General features: G+C 34.3%; 1 protein-coding gene across 8 annotated transcripts in view; it reads right to left on the minus strand.

The window, feature by feature from the left end:
• Window positions 1–109: 109 nt before the first annotated feature.
• LOC111515061 (uncharacterized) overlaps window positions 110–21,447 on the minus strand; it is a 28,305-nt gene continuing 6,967 nt past the window's right edge. For 3 of the 8 annotated variants that reach the window (XM_074171748.1, XM_074171751.1, XM_074171750.1), the window contains exons 6-7: window positions 18,371–18,574; window positions 15,602–15,736 (exon numbers count right to left, since the gene is read on the minus strand). In XM_074171748.1, the coding sequence (XP_074027849.1) occupies window positions 18,382–18,574 (193 nt within the window). In that variant the 3' untranslated portion in view covers window positions 15,602–15,736; window positions 18,371–18,381. Of the gene's footprint in view, window positions 1,531–15,408; window positions 15,737–18,370; window positions 18,575–20,005; window positions 21,163–21,447 lie in introns of those variants that run through there. The other 5 variants (XM_074171755.1, XM_074171752.1, XR_012464672.1 and 2 more) reach the window with 4 other exon arrangements.

Below are 21,447 nucleotides of genomic sequence, written 5' to 3' on the forward strand. Positions count from 1 at the left end.
GGCGAATAACTTTCGAAACTTGGAAGCATTATTGAATGAACTAAGGTACATTTAGAATTCAGAATTCAAAACACTTATTTTCAGAAAAAATAAGATTGTATATTCTGACAATATTTAAATAAATGTTGAAAAAATTTAAAATAATTATTAAATTTGTAACGGATACCTTCAAATGGATATAATTATTCATTGTAAAATATTTGTCAGGAAATGCACACAACTTAAACCATCTGGTTAGGACTAATTTTTTCATGACTATAAAATGTCTCTTGGAAAATAATTATCAAGAAACATATGTACTAATGCAATAGTTTTACATTAATCAAAATAAACTGAAGTTACAACTCGTGAAATACACCTCCAAATTTATATGTTCAAATATTTTGTTATCAAATTAAAAAGGAATGTTGGTCGATTTTAATCATGTCATAATAATTATAAAAGGCTCTATGGTCAAATCATTTTTTTTTTACTATTTTTAGTTTACACAGAACAACGATGAAAACGCTTTTCAACAATTTTAGCTGCTTTCTGTCTAATCTGGTGTCATATCCTGAAAAAACTAACTGTATTATCCATCAATCTCATATTTCAATATTTAATATAAATAAGTTTTATTGAACAAAATAATGATTCTGTCACTTGTTGAAAAGCAATGAATAGTAAATAAATAGTAAAAAATACAAGTATATAAACCAATAGTTACAATTATATCACAGATTCAAATACTAGTTAAAATTAGTTGAAAATTCATCATTGGTGTAACAGTTTCTCAATAGACGAGGTTTTGAATTTGACTTGAACATTGAGATATTGGGACAACTCTTCATATTTGTGTCCAACCTGTTGATAAGTTTAGGCCCTAGGTGAAGGTAATATGGTGAAGAGCAGTTCGATGAGAGCAAGTTGTTAGCATTCCTTTACTGACAGCTGGGTATGAATTTTGTTGGTTGGAGGTATTCGCATACACCAAGATACATAGTTGGTACATGTAGTTAGTATATTCCCTAAAAGAATTTTCACCCGTCTGACACTAATTCAATTGATGAATTATGGTAATGGCATATTTTTGCAGTATAAAAACCCTCCATGCAGCAGAACTCATGCTCAAGTTCAATATATTATATCTTAGATGACAGCCAATAGCTGTATGATTCAATAGATTCAACAACAACGAATAACAATTTCTTGTAAGTTTATTACATAGGGTGTTCGATGTGAGGACTCCAAGTGAGTATGTAATCAGGGTCAGGCCCAGCATCATAGTTGTCAAGTTAGATTCTACTTCCAATTTATTTCCATCAAACATCTTGAATGATTCAGTTGTGTTTTAGCATTGAAATTTTCATTAGAGCTGCCTTGCAGATAATTAGTGTTTTTTTTGTAAAGTAATTACTGATGTGAAACATCTTTACCCGTACGTAAAACCGATTGATGCCGTGGCGACAGGTCGTCATGTGCAAGCGGCGGTGTGATTCTTTTCCCACTGGTTTATTACGCTATCTCTCTCGCCACACAAGGCTCGTTCACCTGTAAGTATACAGCTTACTACAGTATACATAACCTATATTTTACCAAATAAATAATTTAAAAAATAATTGAAAATGTAATATGTCTCTGACAGTGATATGATTTAGATAGTGAAAGTGAGCGGTCTTCTGCAAAGAAAGCAAAATCACAGTTCGACACACTATCAAATCATCAGTAAGTTTATTATATTTTAATATTATATCTGCATCTATCTGTGCATTAAGGCTGCGTATATTTGGTCTGTCTCAAGGTTCACTAAATGTTAGATCTAGTCTCTTGATAGATTATAATTTACACAACTTTCATAGCATATAATGTTCTTAAATCAATTCATTGATCGAATTCAATACCATTTTAATGAAAAATAATGCACTGAAACATGCTTGAAAAATAAAGTTTATAAAGACTGACAAAATTGTTTTTCAAAATTAGCTGATAGCAAGTAGCATATAAATGTTTTTTTTTTATTTGTCATCAACAGGAACATCAAAAAATTAAATAATAAATTATTTTTCCAATGATGTAATTTATATTGAAACATTTATTATTGATATTTATAATTCAAGATCTCTAGTAATATATTGCAACTAGCTAAGATTCTTGAGTTTACTAGTATATTGAAGCTACATTGCAATTTTTTTATGTATGTTTCAATTACATATTTTTTTAATAATATCTCAGTACTCACGGGGGTCACAAAATATCATCATTGACACTGGACATCACCAAAATCAGTTGAATACAAAACATACTATTAATGTTATGTAAGGTTTTATAATTTAATAGTATCAGTATATACTAATTTTCATTTCAATTTATTTAAAAACTTTCATATTTTTTGAGTAAATAATAATAATGTTATGTCCAATACTTATGTATCATCCTTCAGTTATCACCGACCAATTGTCACGGTAACACCGTCAGAGGCAACACTGAATATAACTATAACCGAAGTCACTGATTAAAAGAATTGAGTTGACACCCTTTGTGATAACTTTTTGATCTTTTCATTCAATGAAAATAAATGTTTAACAAACAGTCTTCATTTTCTGACTGGCACTCAAAAGATTAACTGAATTTTCCGCAGTGACACCTACATATGCAGCTGGGTAAACTTTTGTAAGACTCTGAAAGCAGCTCATCGGATCATTTGCATATACTGTAAGTGACTTATGATTCACACATCAAAAGCCCTGGGAAAAATCAATGAACGTATCTCATATTTGTAGTTTGCTGTCAAGAGCTGTTATATGTTCACTGAAGTCATATAGAGCTGTTAAGAAAAACTCCATGTACTGTCGGAAAATAATTAGAAAAACTAAAGGAGAGCAAATTTCGTAAACACGTTTTCTATTTTTAAAGATTTGAATGGAGTCATAACCATTAGTATTAAATTTTTTCATAATTTTTTACCATCACACAGAGGTTGTGTTCATAATTGGGTGGAAAAAATAGAGTTATGTCAGGAATCAATACTATCTGCAAAGTTGGAATCAGTCTCATTTTGCTCAATGAAATGGTTGAAGAAGATGTTGAAATCATGGCAACTTCTGAATTGTCACCCCCTAAAATGATATATCCAATTTATAATTCTTTTTCTGAATGCGATTTACAGTTTGCCACAGTTTTTTTGTTCTGAGAATTCCCAATCTTGCTATCAGAATGTTTTATATTGTTTATGCTGTAAAGAGTGTGTAGAGGAATTATGTATGATAGTGTCCGTGTAAGATGGTTTGTGGAAAATTGCAAATTCACGTTTATTGTTATTTTTCGTAATGGTTGAGTCATGGTAGTTTATTGAATGATTTACCTCCCTTTCAGTTTAAAAAAATCTTTAAAATCTGTTTTTCCGTTAATCAGCTGTCGCCCCCATACGAACGACAACTCTCAGAAGTTGAGAAACTTGTGCGAGCTAAGGACTAACGAAGTCTTACCTTTCAACGTGTGATTCCTAACACGGTTGCAGAATCATCCCAGCTCCATCCAGATAAATTCTGTCGAGAAAAATATCCGGTCGAGGCAGGAATCGAACCCACGATCTTCCGATCGTGAGTCGGGCGCACTTCCACCGCGGCCAATTCCACAACAGTGGTGCATTTTATTGACGGGTGGATGGAATTGACATATTCAACGAAAAATATTGATTGGGATGAAATTTCAAAATTTTCTTCCGTAAGAAAAATTAAATGAATTTTCAATCCTCCCACTGCCGCCTGGTGAATTGAACGGTAGAAGTGAATTATGACGATAATGAGGGGTTTCACAAAACGCAATTTAGGTAAAGGTGTCAATTACAATGAATTGTTCTTTGTGATTGTGAATTCACAATTAACGCTAAACCGCTCACATATATTTCTGATAGGGAACTGAAAGTTCCTATTCCACCATGTTTTTCACAAGCACTCCCGAGCAAATACCTGATTTAGTTACAATCTTCAAAAATTTTCTATTAAAAAGACATGGATACCTGCAAAGATTGAGACAAAATTACAGAATACGCTTCAGGAACGAATATATAGCAGATTTAGTGTGAATTTTGGTTCAAGCAAACGGTCGTTTCTTCAAGTGGGTGATGTAAAGTGGATAATAGGTTGGAATGGCCATCAACAAGGATTTTGGAGATTTTTCCAGGAAGAGACAATATAGCAAGAGTATATATGATTAAAAGTAAATATGGGCGGACCACTTCGTCTACTACAACTATTTCCCTTGGAATTGTCCAACAAACAACAACCGAGTTTTTTTTAATGAAAATAATGCATATACTACTGAAAGTATTTCAGAAGATGAGATGAAGAAAAGCAATCAGAAGAGTAAGAAGTCCGATTCGTTTAAAATTCTGATAATTTTTTGTTGTCAAATATCCATTGTATTTGTAACTAACGTAACTAATACACTAAACTGTATTCATTTGAAAAAGCCCTCTAAGGACGAAACTGCAGTAACGGTAGTTACAAATACAAGTGGTATAAAAACAGGAAGTTTTATTTCTCATTTTTCATGATATTGAAAAAGAAAATAGATTCATCCTGCAGTTGTTTTTTTTTTTGTTGTGACATACACGTTTTTAGACTCTTGGAATAACTTGTATTGTCAAAGTATTTTTTATTTATTGTTAGGTTTTTTACCGTGGGCTTACCAATAACTGACTACACTGTGGAAAAATCAAACTTAACTTTGTGTCACTTTATGTCAACTAATATTCGAATGTCTATCGACCTATTATATCGCTTCATACCGCACTGTCACTTAAACTTTATTTCGATATGCTAGTGGGTAGGAATGGAAACGCCGCGAAAACTGGAACAACCGCGAAGTTGCCACCCTGATCCGGCCCTCCTAGGGTACTCCATGTCTGGCGATCACATTCTGCAACAGAGCTTCTGCCACAGTTTTAGCCTCTTGATTGAGTAAGGCTATTACTTCAGGTCATTTGGAGAAATAATTCATCACAACCATAAGCTGCTAGTTACCGAATATGGTCATAGGGAGTGGTCCCAGAATGTCGACTTCGATTCTCTTGAAAGGACACCCACTGAGGTACGGCTTCAACCTTTTTCTTTGCCTTGTCTTCGGACCCTTTCTCGAAGAGCACAGGGCACAGCGTTCACACCACTCCTCCAAGTCTCGGACAATTGACCCAGTAGTACCCCTTGTGCACCCTCGCTAGAGTTCTATTCACTCCAAAATGCCATCCAGTGCGACCATCGTAGAGCTGTTCAAGGATATTCGGGATAAACGTTTTTGCAGGATCATTTGCAACTTGTGGGTTTTCTATCCGGGCTTTCCCATTTCTGAGTGAGAAGGTCATCTTGAATGTACTCGGAGTCCCATGTACATTCGTCACTTTTCCTGCTGGCCGTGCTTGGAAATCTCTTGCCACTCCGACCCCACTCCTTTGTCGACCCATTCTCGTACAGTTTTCAAGACAATATCTTGCCTCGTCATGAAGGTAGTGCACCACACCATGGTCAGGTGGTACCTCACATCTTCTTTCCGTATTCCTGGACAAGGAACCCTTACAGGTTGCTACTCTCCGGGTCAGAGGGAGCCCGAATCAGCGGGATAGGGGGAGTGTATCTCCCTTGAAGAGTTGTCCATAAAGGAGTCTGCCCGCTACCTTGTCACGTCTGGTGGAAAGTTCTTCTGGTAGCGGGTTATAATTGACAAAATTTGCTTTCGGATGTAGGCATGGTCTTCTTGAGAGGCTATCTGCGTTTTCGTGACTCTTTCCTTTCCGATGTTGAATTTCAAAATCATAAGTTTGTTACTTTTCGACCCACCTGGCTATTTGTTTTTCTGGAGTTTATGGTCATATAAAAAGGAGGGGTAGCGATACTCCGCTTTGACCACTGTGAGGAGTTTGTCATCAAGGTAGACTAAGCATGTTTTCCAGGCGAGTCCTCTCAACACAAACTCCATCAAGCGTTTAAATATCTTCGGGAAGATTACAGTGTGCGGATAGTGGTCAAAAGGTGGAGATTTGGCAACCGAGGTTGAATCACCAAAAAATTTCCCGGGTTTAAAATTTTTTCCCTTCTGCAGTTTTCCATTTATGATGTTCAAACTGTTAGTGTTCAGTTTGCCTGTTAAGTCTTCTACCATACATTTTTCAGAACTATAGTCTGAAAACTATAGTTGCTGTTTTGGCATCTTTCAATAAAATAAGTTGGGGTGAAATCTGTTGTATCAGGAAACTTAGTTATACCGGACCAATTTTGTAGGGGACTTTTTTTTTCAAGACTGAGAAGGAGAAATAGTGCTCAGAATTGATGCAGCATTTCCCCTCTGAATTGCAATGCTGATTCGTTGTATCAAAAATGATCTTGCTCTAGAATCGCCTGTTACTGTACAGTTTTCGACCAATATCTCTGAAATAATCGGAAGCAAAGCAACCGAGGCTACCGAATGTTTCAATGGCGATTGGATAGAAAATATATCGATCTTTGAGACAATTGTATTTCTGCTGTTTAATTTTTTCAGCATATTCAGCGGCTTCACCAGCAGTTTGCGAAGTTGAATTGAGATGAGAGAGAGAGGGAGAGAGCCAAGGTATCAATACAGTGCAGTCCCATACCAAAGGTTTTCCATTTCTCCAAGGTATGAGAAACATTCTATCAGGACGTTTTCCATCATCTCGGCTGATTATTCGCATAGGTTCAATCAGAGAAGGGATGTCGGCTGTTGACAATGCACGTTTAATTAGGTCATTTACTGCATAATATCGTTAGAAACGTTCCGCACTAAATTTATAACTGAGGCCATGAGTACCATTTTCATCAACAACGAAACCACACAGACATTTGTGATTAACACAGATCAAACATCCTAAATGAATACCTATTGAAATTCTGAAAGTTTAGTCGTCTAATAATGTTCTCAAAGATGCAACGGGAAGGCGTTAAGCCAGGCGCCAGATTTCTTAGTTGTTACAGTTTTGAGGCGAGCCTGATCTGTAAGGGAGTCCTCAGCTGCAACAATGAGTTCTGTAGATAACATCTGCAATGAAGGAAGATCTCATGATTTTTGAGAGCCCTTGTTATCAGGTATTGGAGCATTTGTTTTTTCCATCCATATTTTTTCACCTTCCAAATGAATCATCAAAATCCTAGAAGAAATTTGGTAAAACAGAATGAATCAAATGCTTTACACTATTGAAGGAGAAGAGAAAAGCTGGTAAAGCAAGTGAAGATGATTGTCGGAGACAATACCACTCATATTCACTAGAAGGGAAGCTTGGATCTATGATTCGTTTTTGAAGTTATGATTGGTTATTTGTTTCAATATTTCTCGAAGCGCTGAATCGAATTGTGCTAATTCATTTTGACATCGCCACGTGGGACCATTTCTTAGGGTATACATTAATTTACGAATTGCTTAAGAGTACTTTAGTAAAAAGTGTCGAGTGTGAGCAGGAAGTCTTTCGATTTGAGAGGCCATCAAATTTATGGAAGTCGTTTTCTGTCTCAAACATTCAGCCAAAGATTCTTCTGAAAGTGGTGCACCAAGTAGAGTCAATTTCGTGCAAGTGACTGAAATTTACATCAGGGTGACCATCTATAGACCCATCATCCAAGTACCAACAGTTGAAATCAGTTTGAATTGATTTCGTCAAACGATGAATGGATAAGCAGAAAAGTGCAGGACCCAGAGGATCTCCTTGTTGAACTCTTCTTTCCGACATGATGACATTGTACCAAAATTCAACAAAGTTGGCTTTTGCTAAAACTGATGGCTGATGAAAAGATAGGGTGTCAAATACATGATTCTTTCTAAAAATACTGGTATGTGAATCATGTTGAATGCGTTTCGGAAATCTAGTTTTTGAAATTGTTGAAGATCAATTCAGATGTTGATTTATGAAACGGCGAGCTGCGTGAGCGACTACTTCACATCCTCCGTGAGTTCCAAACCCGAATTGTATGGGACGAAATATATCCCCGAATATAGTTTTAATGGTAAAACAAAAAATTTTGGCTACTTAGCGTCGAAAACATGTGCCAACGGCAGTAGGTTTTATACCACCACATCTTTTCTTCCGAGCTAGCAATGAAGCACCATAAAGAATTGAAAGTACTTCTGAATTAACTCTACCACCAAGTAAAAAGTTACACAGTGATGTCAAAGAAGATAAGAGTTTTTCCACCTTTTTGATAAAAGATCTTGGAAGTTGGAAGGCCTAACAGCACGCAAAACATCGATTTCAGTTACTTGAATATGGACTTTACTTGTGTGGATACATTAGCAACTTGCCATTTTCCCGCTACTTCTGCGAAAGCCGGTGCTGCTCTCTCTCCAGGAGCAATAGCTGTTGAAACGTTTGGCGTTTTTGGCTCTGAAGCCTTAACCTTCATCAATGAAATTGGAAAAAAGATAACCAATGAAACCCACGAATCAAAAGCCACATCTTTCCTCATTCAAAAAATAAGTATAGGCATCCAAAGAGAAAATGCGGCTTTCGTTTTTGGGTACTCTTCCTGATTCTAAAAAACTTGATGAAATTTACATGTTTCCTGAAAACCATCTTTATAAAGAAAAGAAAGGTGATAACAAACCACTTTATGGAATCAAAACAAAAGCAAATGGAAAAAATACTTTCTCTCAGCAAAATTCTGAAATGGGGTTCGAAGATAGTTCGAATTGTTCAGTGATAAATTCTTCAGTCAAAACCCTTGGGTTAAATGGGTGTAAAAATATTGGTAACACATGTTTCATGAACAGCGTAATCCAATGTTTGCCAAATATGAGATGGTGATTGGAATATTTGAAAAAAGATGAGAAAGATATCAATACTAGTATGGAAGGTGCTTTAATCAAAGCTTTTGCGGAAATCATCAAAAGGAGTTCTGATCAGAAGATTCATTTGATAGAGTAATAAATACAGCCTTCTTAAAAAATCAGATTCAAAGTTTTGCTTCTCGATTCATGGGTAATTCCCATCAAGGCGCCCAGGAGTTTTTTCGTTATCTTCTAGAAGGTTTACATGAGGACGTTAATATAATTCATGAGAAACCTAAACCAATCTTAACGGAGATTGATGAAAAATTGCGACAGCGGAAATGTACAAGGGTCCTGGCTCACATATTTGAGGATGCATAACTCTAACATTGTAGATAACTTCGTTAGTAAATTGAAATCCACGATGAAATGCACACACTGAGTACACTCATCAGTAACATTTGATCCTTTCTGGGATTTGTCTCTCTCCACACCACAAAAAACCAACGTGTTCGAAATGCAAGGAAAGGAGAAAATGCACAAAGTCCCTATAAATCCACAAGTTACCCCATATTTTAGTACTTCATTTAAAAAGATTTTCTCCAAAGCAACGGAAAGATTTAGAGGCAAATTGAATGATGTCATCGAATTTCCTGTAGAAGGAATGGATATGGACAATTTTGCAGCAGAAAATGTGGCTACTTGTTATAATCTATGGGCGCTTTTAAATCACAGTGGAACTATACGTATACTGGCGCGTGGCACAAATACAAAGATTCACACTTGTCACCAATTTCACCAAAATCGCTTGTGAGTGAAGAAGCATACGTCTTTTTTTATGAAAAGGATGGAACAAAATCTGCACCTTTGAGATAACTGAGTTTCCTTGTGCAATTATTATTTATTTTTTGTTAAGTACAAAAAAAAAAAAGAAACCAGGTTTTTATTTCCATTTCGTGAAATGTTTAGGTGGGTATTCTCAGAGGGATGTTTTAATTTGACTAACGTAAATGTTTCACCGTCAAAAGTAGTAATTGAGTCACCCGAAGATAAAATTCTTATGGCCGAAGTAATATCACCATCAGGAACTTTATTGAATATATATTTACTTTTTTGTTTCATTGGTGGTTTTTCATCTCTGGGCGGAAATTTTGAGAGATTGAGTTTTTTTTTATATATTCCAATTATTGAGTTTTGGATGAAGGAATACAAAACGATGTATATGCAAAACAGTAATATTTTCCAGGACTCTAAATAATTGGATTGGATACAATTGTCTTTTGTATTGGCTAACGAATCAGCAGCAAACATCCTGGATGTTCACATTCTGTTTTAGGAAAGCTAACTGAGCATTCCATTTTGAGAAAGAGGGGTTGAATAATGTTTTTTCCTCATATGAATGTCAACACCACGCTTTGTATTGAAACTTCGATTAAAAAAACTGGGAAAAAGTAGCGAATATGGTAACCTTAAGGATTTTCATGAAATTATGACAGATGGTTAAAAAGTCACTGAAAGTGATTCAGGTTCAGGATATACAATAATTTCGTTTTCATCTGATTTTCTTCTGGATGACAACTTTCTTGACTTGTCATTTTTCATATTGAGAAATGACAGATTTGAAAATTATAAATTTCACAGCAAATAAATGGATTTCACGTAAAAAACTTGCCAAAACGATGTTCTTCAGAAAGATGATGGTAAACTTCAATACAATATTTCACAATCACTCAAATCAATACATTAAAATGAAATTTTTCATGAGCGTTGAAACTGACAGTTACTTTCAGTTGGTTATTGTTATTGGCTTTATCTTTGTCTCTAATTATGTTAGTAACTGAAAATTGTACCATTGAAAGTGAAATAAAGTAAACCTTTTCTTTGATGTTTTTTATATTGTCCGAATGAATAACGTCAATTACACTCTTCCAGTTTTGAGTTGATTGGTGGTTGATTATATCAAGCTTCATTAGGAAGATTTTTTTAAATTTTTTTAATGGTTATAGTGGGCAATTGATTTTATCGAAGCTACGATAATATGATAACTTACCCCTCTTGAACCTGCTAGATGAATGACATCTCACAATGTTATAACTTTCAATTACAATTTCATGATTAAGTATATTTTTGGAAGTCCGAGTTTCCTACATAGAACTATATAGAGGAAAGAATATCGATTACGACGGGATTGAAAAAATTAAGAAAATGTTCGAAACTTGGCAAGCGGGCCTTGCGAAAATTGAAGGAAGAAGATGGGAAAAACGATTCCGCCTAAATGAAAATCGTGAATTACTACTAAATTTACAGGAAAAAGACAAGACTTGCTGGTAAATATCCAGGGGAAACAAAAAAGATTAAATCAAATGTACCTTTATTTATTTGAAAAATTAAAATCTTCTCAAGTGAGTAACGAGGAATTTATTAAGGAAGAATTTGAAAAAGTATTTCGGCAAACAAAGGGGGAATTTGAAAAAGTGGTCGATGAAAAGCTTAAGGAGGTTTTTTGAAAATTTGAAAAGTAACTTGCAGTCCGGACAAAATTTTAACAGATTTTCTGGGAACTTGGGAAAGAATCACGGAAGCCGAAGGGAATCGCTGTGGACAAATGCAAATCGGAAACAACGACTTTCCCTTCTAGCAGTAGTTTTATCAAAACTCCAACCTGCGATGGTCAATATTCATGGTCAATTTATCGCGGATATTTTGAGGCCGCTGCAGAAAGTAATGGGTAGGAAATTAAAAAGAAATTACATGTCTTATACTTTTGGTCGAAGGTGGTTGACAATGTTTCACGGTGAATTTCATTAGTTCGGATTTCTATTGGGGCATTTCGGAGTAAATATAAATATAGTGAGAGTGCGTACTATTGGATGGAGCTATTTGATAACATTGAAGCCTCTTGTTTCTTTATACTTATAGCAATTTTCATTATATAAAGTGAATGCAGTGTAAGAATTTGCAGCTGTCGAACTAACTGTTTACATGAAGTCTGGAGCTGTATGAGAAATATTTCATCGATATGAGCTGAATTGTCTCAAATCATCAGACCATTTGTTAATAGGGACCGGACGAGTCCATAATAGGCCACTTTCAATACTTCTAAACATACTGTTATTTGTAGCTGCCTAATTAGAAAGCACACAGTGCTTAATTTTCGCACAAGAGGATCTATGTCATTCCAGGTCATCTTATAGTCCACAATAACTCAAGAAATTGAACTGAAGTATGTTCTTTAATACTTTTATCATTGATTTTTGTCAAATTAACATCATTTTAGATACATTTAATAATAGTCCAGTATAAACACCATTTATAAAATTCATTTGCGGTCACATTCGCCCTTACTACTACATTCCGTGCGTTAGTTTCTGAGACCAGTACTTTTGTGTCATCAGCATGCATACATTTTCTTTTGTTTTAGGACGGAAATGTGCCATGTCACAAGGTACTTTCAGTGGTACACCGAAATTGTTTGTCCTCGGTTATGACCTTTGATTCATGAGTAGTAATTGTTTCCTATCTTTCAAGTATGGATCAATTTTATTATTTACAGCACTTTTAAATACAATACGGTACAATTTATCAATTAAGAGTGTATGCTCAATTGTTTTAAATACCGTACTGAACAAAGTAAAGGGTTCTTTCCCATTCAGTGCAACATAAATATTCGTTGACAAGTCTTCAAAGGCTGTAGTTGTGGATCTATTACTTCTGAAACCATTTTGATAACTTAGAAAGAATTTTATTCTTTAAAATTGTAGTCAACTAAATATCAAATGAAGCTTTGACCATTTTTGCAAAATGTGTCAGACATACATTTCAATAGTTTGTGATTTCCTTTCTATATCCTTCATTTGTCTAAATTGCGACTGACTGATGTTTTCAACATTTCTGGATGGATTTCTGCCTTGAAATGTTCATTTATAATATGTGACAACGGTGTACTTATTATTTCTTCAACATTTATTAATTCCCCAAAAATTCCATCAACTTTTGTTACCCAATCTGAAGATTTTCTTGATATTGACTTCAGTGCCTTCTATCACTCCGGCTTGTTGGCTTCTTTCACTCAACTTTTCATTCTTGATATTATAATACTTGCAGCTCTGCTTTTATTCTCGTTGATTTCTTGGATCATTACACGTACATTAACTCCGCCAGAGCCACATTCACGATTACATATATTTTCTCGTAGTTTTATATTTCTGCATCAAGTCAGAGTTAATTTTTAAAACCCCGTTAAGTTTATTGCTGGAACCTGTTTACATGGCTCTAAAACTTGTTTCATCTTTAATAATTTGTCTTCAAAAGTAACGAATTAGCTAAATAAATTGGTGAATTTTCTCATCGAACTCTTCATTTCTTTGAGATAAACTAGTAAGTCTATTTATTCACTCTTCAAGGCGGACATTAATAAATTACCTCAGTAGTTCATTCTTTCTATCCTTCAAAACACACTTAGCAGTGCACTACGCCACAGAATCAGAACCTTTTTTCACATATTTGACATTCAATTGTAGATAAAATCATTCCGCGTAAATTGATATAAATCAAAACAATGTCAAGTCTCTTCACATTAGTAAAATGATGTAAGAACAGGAACAAAGTTAGTTTACATAATAGTTTTTGAATTTATGAGGAACTGAATCACAGGAAGCAAAAAATTTATGAACAATCCAAATTATGTCCATAACAATATGACATTCATAAAGCAGATACATGTATAAACCATTACAGGAATCAAGATTGTTCGAATGGGTATCATGGAAAATATGGGGGGAAACGTAATGGAAGAAATGGACAAGTCAGACTGCTTCCAAGTGGTGAAAAAAAACAACACTTTCTATTTCTAACTCATATTGGCTTTTGCTTCCGTTCATGCCCAGTAAGCTACGACAGTTCAGAAGTTTTGCTTCCTTACTTTTTTAATGCTTACCTTTTTAATGCTTCCTTACTTTTCGTAAATTGGTTGCACGTCTTCCGAAGGTGAACATACACAGCAGATAAAACTATAACAAAACAAATATGCTTCATTTGATTGCACTTACTATGATGGCGGAACCTTCCGCTCCATCGGAGATTAGAACAGTCGCAACCAACTACACGTCCACCCACCTCGACTAAGAAACGGAAACTATAACACTTTGAAATTTTACCCCAACCCCTTTACACTACTCTAGTCTTATCTTTGGAGGTAACTACAAATATTCCTGATATATGAATTGTGATACAACTCACAAGTTTTTTTGTTTCCAATATCTCTACAAATAAAACTCCTTGACTGTTAGATCCAGGAATTCTGGCAGGTCAGGGAACTGAACTTTCCAACTCATTGAGTTGGAAACTTCTCTAACTATTTTCTTATGATTAAATGGAAAGTTTTCTTCTATTTGCCAATGGTTTACTACTAAGATGATCAAACAAAAAATTAATTCAACATTTCAAGATATTCATACTGATCCACATTTTTGTTAAAAAATATGGATCGATTATACTGCACAGGGTACCCAACGGCCAGAAAAATCTGGAAAAATCAGGAAAAATAAACATTTGAAATGCCAGGAAATTATGAACCTAATTCAGGAAAGTCAAGGAGTTGTCACTCATTTCTGGAAATTCCAAATTGAAATATTTCAATATTTATACTTATTATATCAGTGTCCACATCGAAGATATTTAAATTTGTGAATTACTGCGATTTCCGCAATTTGTTCAATATTCGGCAATATTAATAAACCTGGCAGCCGTGAATACAATTTGTTGACGAGTGTCGATTTTTTAAGCATTTTTGTTTTGTAAGGACAAAGTTTTGATGGGCATTTTTTATATTTACAAATATTCTTCAGTGCAGCTCTAGTCCATGCGCAATCAATACCTTGTCGCCCTCTAGAAGGCGCAAGGTCAAAATGTAATACAGTAAAAAACATTTGACCAGTGAATGGAAGTTGTCTGGGTGCAAATGGTGCAATTTTAAATTATGTCGAAAAGCAATATGTGCACACGTGAAAAGTATTTTTCGGTAAGGAGAGGAGGTACAAGAATAAAAAAGAAAAACTAAGATTTTTGGGAAAGAAAGTTTTTGGCTTTCTACTACACCATCTTGATACAAAAGAAAAATTGGGAATCTTCCAAAGGAAGAAAGAAAGCAATCATTTTAAAATTAGTAACTCTATACATTGATGTGTAGGTCATGCAAAGAAGTAACTTTTAGACACGAACTGGAAGAAAAAATTCTTTCAAAACAAATACTTTTATATGAACACTGAATTATACAAAAAAATAATTTTTCTACTCAGTTTGTATAGCAAACATTCGTTATGGAATTATATCAGATATCATTCATAGGATTTTTACACAATATACTAAATGGATGGTAAAATTTCACTTACATGGAACAATGTCATCCTCACTGGCAGATATCAATGTTTCGTCTTATGGCTCAAAATTTGTTTTGGTAGGTACTAATTTTCTTTGCCTATATATTTTTGACGACTGTGTACAGGTTTTGAATCGTCACAGGAGGAATAAACTATTCAACTCATATTGTCATATTATTTTGAGAAATGACACTGGATGAACAAATATTTAAAAAAAATGTTCTGGAGATTCGAAAACTGTTGAAGTAATGTTTATGCTACGAACTTAAATAATAGAAAATGATAAAAACATACTTCTGTAGTTAGTTTACTGATGAAAAGTATAACAACTTCAGAGTTTAGGTACAAATTTTCATTTTCAAATTCAGTTTCTTAGGTCATCTACCATTGGAAGTTTTAAAATGTATGTTCCTCCCATGATATCAGAGAAAAACATTGTTTATTTTCACTCCCTCACGTGGATCTTCATATGACTGCCGAGATTTGAAGATGTCCTGAATTGTTTGAAACATACTTTACAAATGAAGTTTTTCTCATCGCTATGTATTCGCATGTGAATGTTCAAATCTCCTGATCTAGATGAAATTTTTCCACAAATATTGCACATGAATCTGTAAAAGTATGAAGATACATGATGAATATATTTATACTCAATTAATTACTAACTCTTTAACTGAAAAACGGTTATGATTCATTAAATATTTACTAAACATCCATTTATGATAGTTGTAAAACATATTTTCAAGAAGGCAATATATATTAACTTTACCACTAAACTAATAATTAAGGAAAAAAATGCATTAACTTTGCAGGTCAAGCTTATTATATTAATTGTGTTAACATCTTTAATTAAGGCTCTTTCAGAAAATGCGGGTGGACCACCGCTTCTTCAACTAGGTGTGGATCCCTATAGCATTTCACATTTACAAATAGGTACGCAGGCACGGAAATATCTTTCGGATATTATTTTGCTTAGAAACCAACAACAGTTATACGTTCAACTCTTGCTTTGATGAATACTCAGATGAAAGGGTTAATGCGCCAGAATGGAAGCAAAATATATACAGTGTGTAAAACCAAATGGAATAAATTCATTATTTTGGTTACTGTACATATTTAAAAAAAATCCCGAAACACGTCAAATGTAAATTATAATTTGACATTCTTCAATGCAAAAATGCCACCCCTACCTGCAACCCCGTTCAAATGGGAAGTATTGGTTTGTGATATATTGTTTGAAAGGTCTCTTCATTCTCTATTCAAAAATGTTATCGCTTTCAAGTTTATTGCAACAATTAAGATAAAATAAATTAAAATCATGTGGTTACCGAAATTTGATAAAAAAACACTCAAAAACTAAAATGTAATGCAAAACGTAATGAAATGTAGAATACGAAAAAGAACTATAGATGTTAACAAAGTAGATATTCAAAATGTTCACAGCGAACGTTTTGACAACATCCTAATCTCAAATAAAACTGTCTTCTAACATTATTTAACACATGAGGCGTGACCAACCTTAAAGCAAGCGTTATTTGTTCTTTCAAGTCATTGAAATCTGAAGACAGATTGAAATCTCTAAACAGGGGAGAATGTTTACCGTAGTTACAACGATGAAAATCTATTGCCAATGTTTCTGTATTCCTTATCCCCATGAAAAGAAATCTAATGATGAAAGATCAGGTGATTGCGCTGGCCATTCAAACGATCCTCGCCTCCCTATCCACCGATTGGGAAATGTCGTATCAAGGTATTGCCACTAATTTGGTAATGTGGTGGTGCTCCATTCTGCTGAAACCATATCGTATTTACTGGAACTTGAAGGTTTCCCGGATCTTGATATACATTTACTAAACTTGGAATGACATCATTTTGAAGTAGTGCCAAATAATTATCGCCATTCAAGTTGCCCTACAATCCCTGCCCAAACATTAACCTTTTGAACGTATTGCGTATGTTCTTCTCTCATCCAGTGAGGATTTTTCATTGACAAGTAGCGGCAATTTTGCCGACTAGCATGACTGTTAAAAGACAAAGTACACTCGTCAGAAAACATAATTCTACATCCAATCTAATTGGATGATATTATTATCTAACATGTCCATCATTTGTAGGTATAATTTTATAGGAATGCATTTTATTTTCTTTTAATATGTTTACTATCTTTGTATGGCTAACATTGAACATAGTGGATGCCTGTGGGTTTTCCTCAAACTCAAGCATCACACCTAATTTGAGTTCATCACTCATTGCATTGGCAGCTGTTTTCTTTTTATCTGTTCTTGTTCCCTGAGATATGGGCGGTATATTAGGAAACTTCTCATGAAATAGACGAGCTACTTCCTGTTGTGTTCGGGTTTTATCTACATAACCAATCATTTGTAAAACTGTTGTTTTATGCATTTCCGTTAATATATGTTCTTGGAGGTATTAGAAGTAACAGGATACTTTTTTTTTAAAAAAAATATTTTTTAAGTAAGATAACAAAATTGTTTGCCAAAAAAAAATCTAGCTACTTTAAAGTCATCTAGCATTCCAGTAATGAAATTCCAACCCTTAGTACCGTAATACCGTCGCACTGTATTATTCACGACAATATCCAATCCAATTGACTATAGTTTCAGCTGCTGGAAATTTTCTATATTTATGGTTATTTTCTTCTGTCATTTTTATTTTTAGGCTAGGTGTCATTTTTGTGGTTAGATGCCACTTAATTATTTTAACATTTGTTAAAATAACATTTGCAATTCAATAAAGCATATTTCAAATTTTGGAAACTTCATCGTATGTAATAATTTTTAAAAATCCCAGCCAAGCATTAAAATATAGTTCTCATATTGATTTATTTCTATTGTACTGACACTTTTTTTTTAATTTCAAGTTTACCCGCATCAACCATATGGGTTATTAGCGGGGTTCGATACATTTTATGTCATATAATATATTTACAAACTTCAGGAAAGTAACCAGTCTATCAATGTTCTAAGGGGTGAAGATTGGTCGTAGGTCATCGGATACGCCGTCTCTATCGTTGGTAAGATTTTTTTTTTATTAGATTTTTTATTGGTCAAGTTATTACACCTTAGTGTTATGACTAGTCAATAATGTATAAAGTAAATGTAAATTACAATTAAAATTACCGAAAAGGAGTAGGTAGTACATACAAATTGTATATGATACAAGCAGAAAATAAAATTAATAAATATATAAATGTAAAAATAAAGATACATAGAAACAGTACCTACATTGACGATAGTCACTCTGTAAAGCTGAAGTCAGACGCATCATAGTGAGCATTCTCTGAGAGATGTTTTTTCAGTTTCCATTTGAAATTAGTGAGGGTTGCATTTTTCATTGATTGGGGCAGTGAGTTGTACAATGATATGTATAAGTTACATCTCCTTGTTATTTCTAGTCTTTGGTTTGGTGCTCTAATATTATCCTTGTTCCTAGTATTATAAGAATGGTTGTTACCGTTTGTAGTAAACTTTTGTGAATTTTCTTGAATGTGTATCAAATTGTAGTGTATGTAATTTAAGTATAAGATGGACAATCCAGAAGAATGTGGTTTACATCAAAGTTTGTTTGGCAGGTTTCACATTTTCTGGCCACATCTCGTTGAAGGAGGTGTTGATGTGTTAGCTTGGTATGGCCAGTGTGGAGCCTGGTGAGAATCACTTGGGAGCGAAGCCGCGGGTAAAAGCTAGTACATTCTAAATTTACGTTGTAGGAATAAACCACCACTTATATATGAAGCTGATACACTTGCAGAATAATATGGGCATCAAGTGCTTGTCTTCCACCGTATCACTGCATGTTTAATACCATCGAACATATTTGGGGATAACCAAAATTTTTTTAAAGGGATACTATGGAAAGAGATGGCACTTCAGCTGAAAAATCCCAGGCTATATGGAAAGAAGCTTTAGACAAAGCTACACCTGATGTATGGGCTGAAACTATTCGTCATACCAAACAAAACATAAAATTGTATTGGGATATAGAAGTTGGGTTTGAATAAATTTCGATTCCGATGATGATTATGACGATAATGATGACGAGTTGTAATTAAAAAATATATATAATTAAACGAATTCAAATAATATATTTTGTTTTTCATTACTTATTATGAATGAAAAGGTGAAATACCACTCCAATTGTATTCCAACCGAGTAAGTTAATAGTGAGTAAGGTTAACCCTTTCCAGCCCAATTTATTATTTATGGAACGAAAAAATATTTTTCCTATTTTTTCCATCAATTTATGTTGCTGAATAATGCAGAAAAATATTAAAAAACATTTTTTTTTTGAGATAAAACCCTGATGATGCCATATGGCAGGCATCATTGGGCATAATGAATGTATGTGAATTTGAATTATTACATGAATGAAATTGAAAAACAAGTTCAGTTTTTCATTTATTATTTATGAATTATCAATTTAGGAAATATATAAAACTTTCAACTTATTTGAAGTGATATTCCTTGAAACAGGTTTCATCTTTTGTAAGGCATAATACCATTCCACATTTTTCGCACTTCACTCTTGAATATGCCCTGATACAAAGCCTGCACCTTTGCTTCGGTTCAATATGTATTGCCCAATGTCCAATTCGATCATATCGAACTTCATCTTTCGGGGCAATAACTTTGATACTTTTTGTAGGAGGGAGTGTTGCTCTTGGTGAAGAAGATGATGATGATGGTCTTCCTCGTTTTCGATTGATTTCTTTACCTGCCTTCAAGAATCCATGTGCAATGTTGGATCTGAATGCAATCAGTGGTTCATATTTTTCATTTTTTTGGTTCTTGTGACGGCGATACAGTAGCCAAGCATTCACCACACACATGTCAATGATGTTGAAGAAGATTCGTAAAAAGAATCTCTTGACTGAAAAATTTATTCTGTAAAGAGCTACCAACATATTATGTAAGTCAACTCCTCCCATGAATAAGTTGTAATGTTTCACAATTTCAGGGCGTTGGATTTCAATGTGGCGTTTTTCGGCAACACTCCACCGTTGTACGGCACCAACGGGATGAACTCCTTTGTAAGATGAAATGAGATGGACAAATTTATTATCGAACCATTTCACCGCAACCATGTTTCTCCCATCTTCATAGCAGAAATCAAAATAACCTCTTCCTTCCTATTTCAGTGTTTTGCCTACCTTCAGTTGGCAGTTAGGCAACCTGTTACTCCTAACAGTTCCAACAGCAAGTATTCCCCATTCTTTCAGCTTGGGAAATAGTTCTGGGGATGAAAACCAATTGTCACAATATATTTTGTGATTTCTTGCTTTGGGTAAACTATCACACAATCTCATGACAACTTGTCTTATTCTGCATCCTCTTGTGACTTCATCTTAGAGTTATCATTCAGATGTAAGAAATTTCGGAGTGTATCGAACCTATTTCGGGACATTATGTCAGCGATTGGACCATATCGACTGGCTTCTGCCCAATACATTCGGTAGCTGGGCATTTTTACAATTCCACTCAGGATATGCATCCCCAAAAATTTCTCAATCTCCTCAGAATTTGAGTTTATTGAGGAGCCCGCTTTTTCGACAGAATATAAGTTTGTCTGGTGCAATATGACTGATCAAATCGTCTGTGAAGAAATATTTGAAGTAAGAAAATGGTGTCATTTCTGGATCAGGTGGTTCAGAAAATGTGAGGCTGCACTCCGAAGTTACTTCATCTAAATCTTTGTTACGCCACTGATATATTCCTTTTTTTTTTCTTTTTTTTTGTTTGTTGATTACCTCACTACGATTTTTCTGGAAATGTGCCAATGGTAAATCGTCTTCGGATTCAGAGTCTTTCTCATCTACTTCATATGCAATCCCAATATTTGTCGAGGTGATGGGAGGATCAGTATGATGATCTACAAGCGGACCCGGCGGATCGGTAACCCTATAATTATTTTCATCGTCAGATTCTTCCATATCAATATCAGAAATATCACCTTCTAAAAGAAGAAGTAACTGACGTTCCTCCTCAATAGTCAGTTCGGTCCTTGTCATTTTTCACACCTATCAAAAATTCAATGGTATAAGAAATTTTTTTTCCATCTTCATCTGGAATGTCATGCAAATAGAAAGGTAAAGATGACTAATGTCAAAATATATTTTTCGTCATTTTTCATTGTTGCATCATTCTGTTAATGAAAATAAGCAAATTCCACTGTAAACTTGAATTCGCTCATCTGTGTTGACCTCTAAACTAGTGAGTTATGAATATGGTTAACCTGATTGGTTCGCGGTGAAAGATATGCATTTCACCCAACTGTACCGATATAATTATTGAAAAATACAGTT

Source organism: Leptinotarsa decemlineata, unplaced genomic scaffold, assembly GCF_025532065.1.
Source record: "Leptinotarsa decemlineata unplaced genomic scaffold, Ldec_3_MD MMD2_tig00000035_RagTag_RagTag, whole genome shotgun sequence".
Classification (NCBI taxonomy): Eukaryota; Metazoa; Arthropoda; class Insecta; order Coleoptera; family Chrysomelidae; genus Leptinotarsa; species Leptinotarsa decemlineata.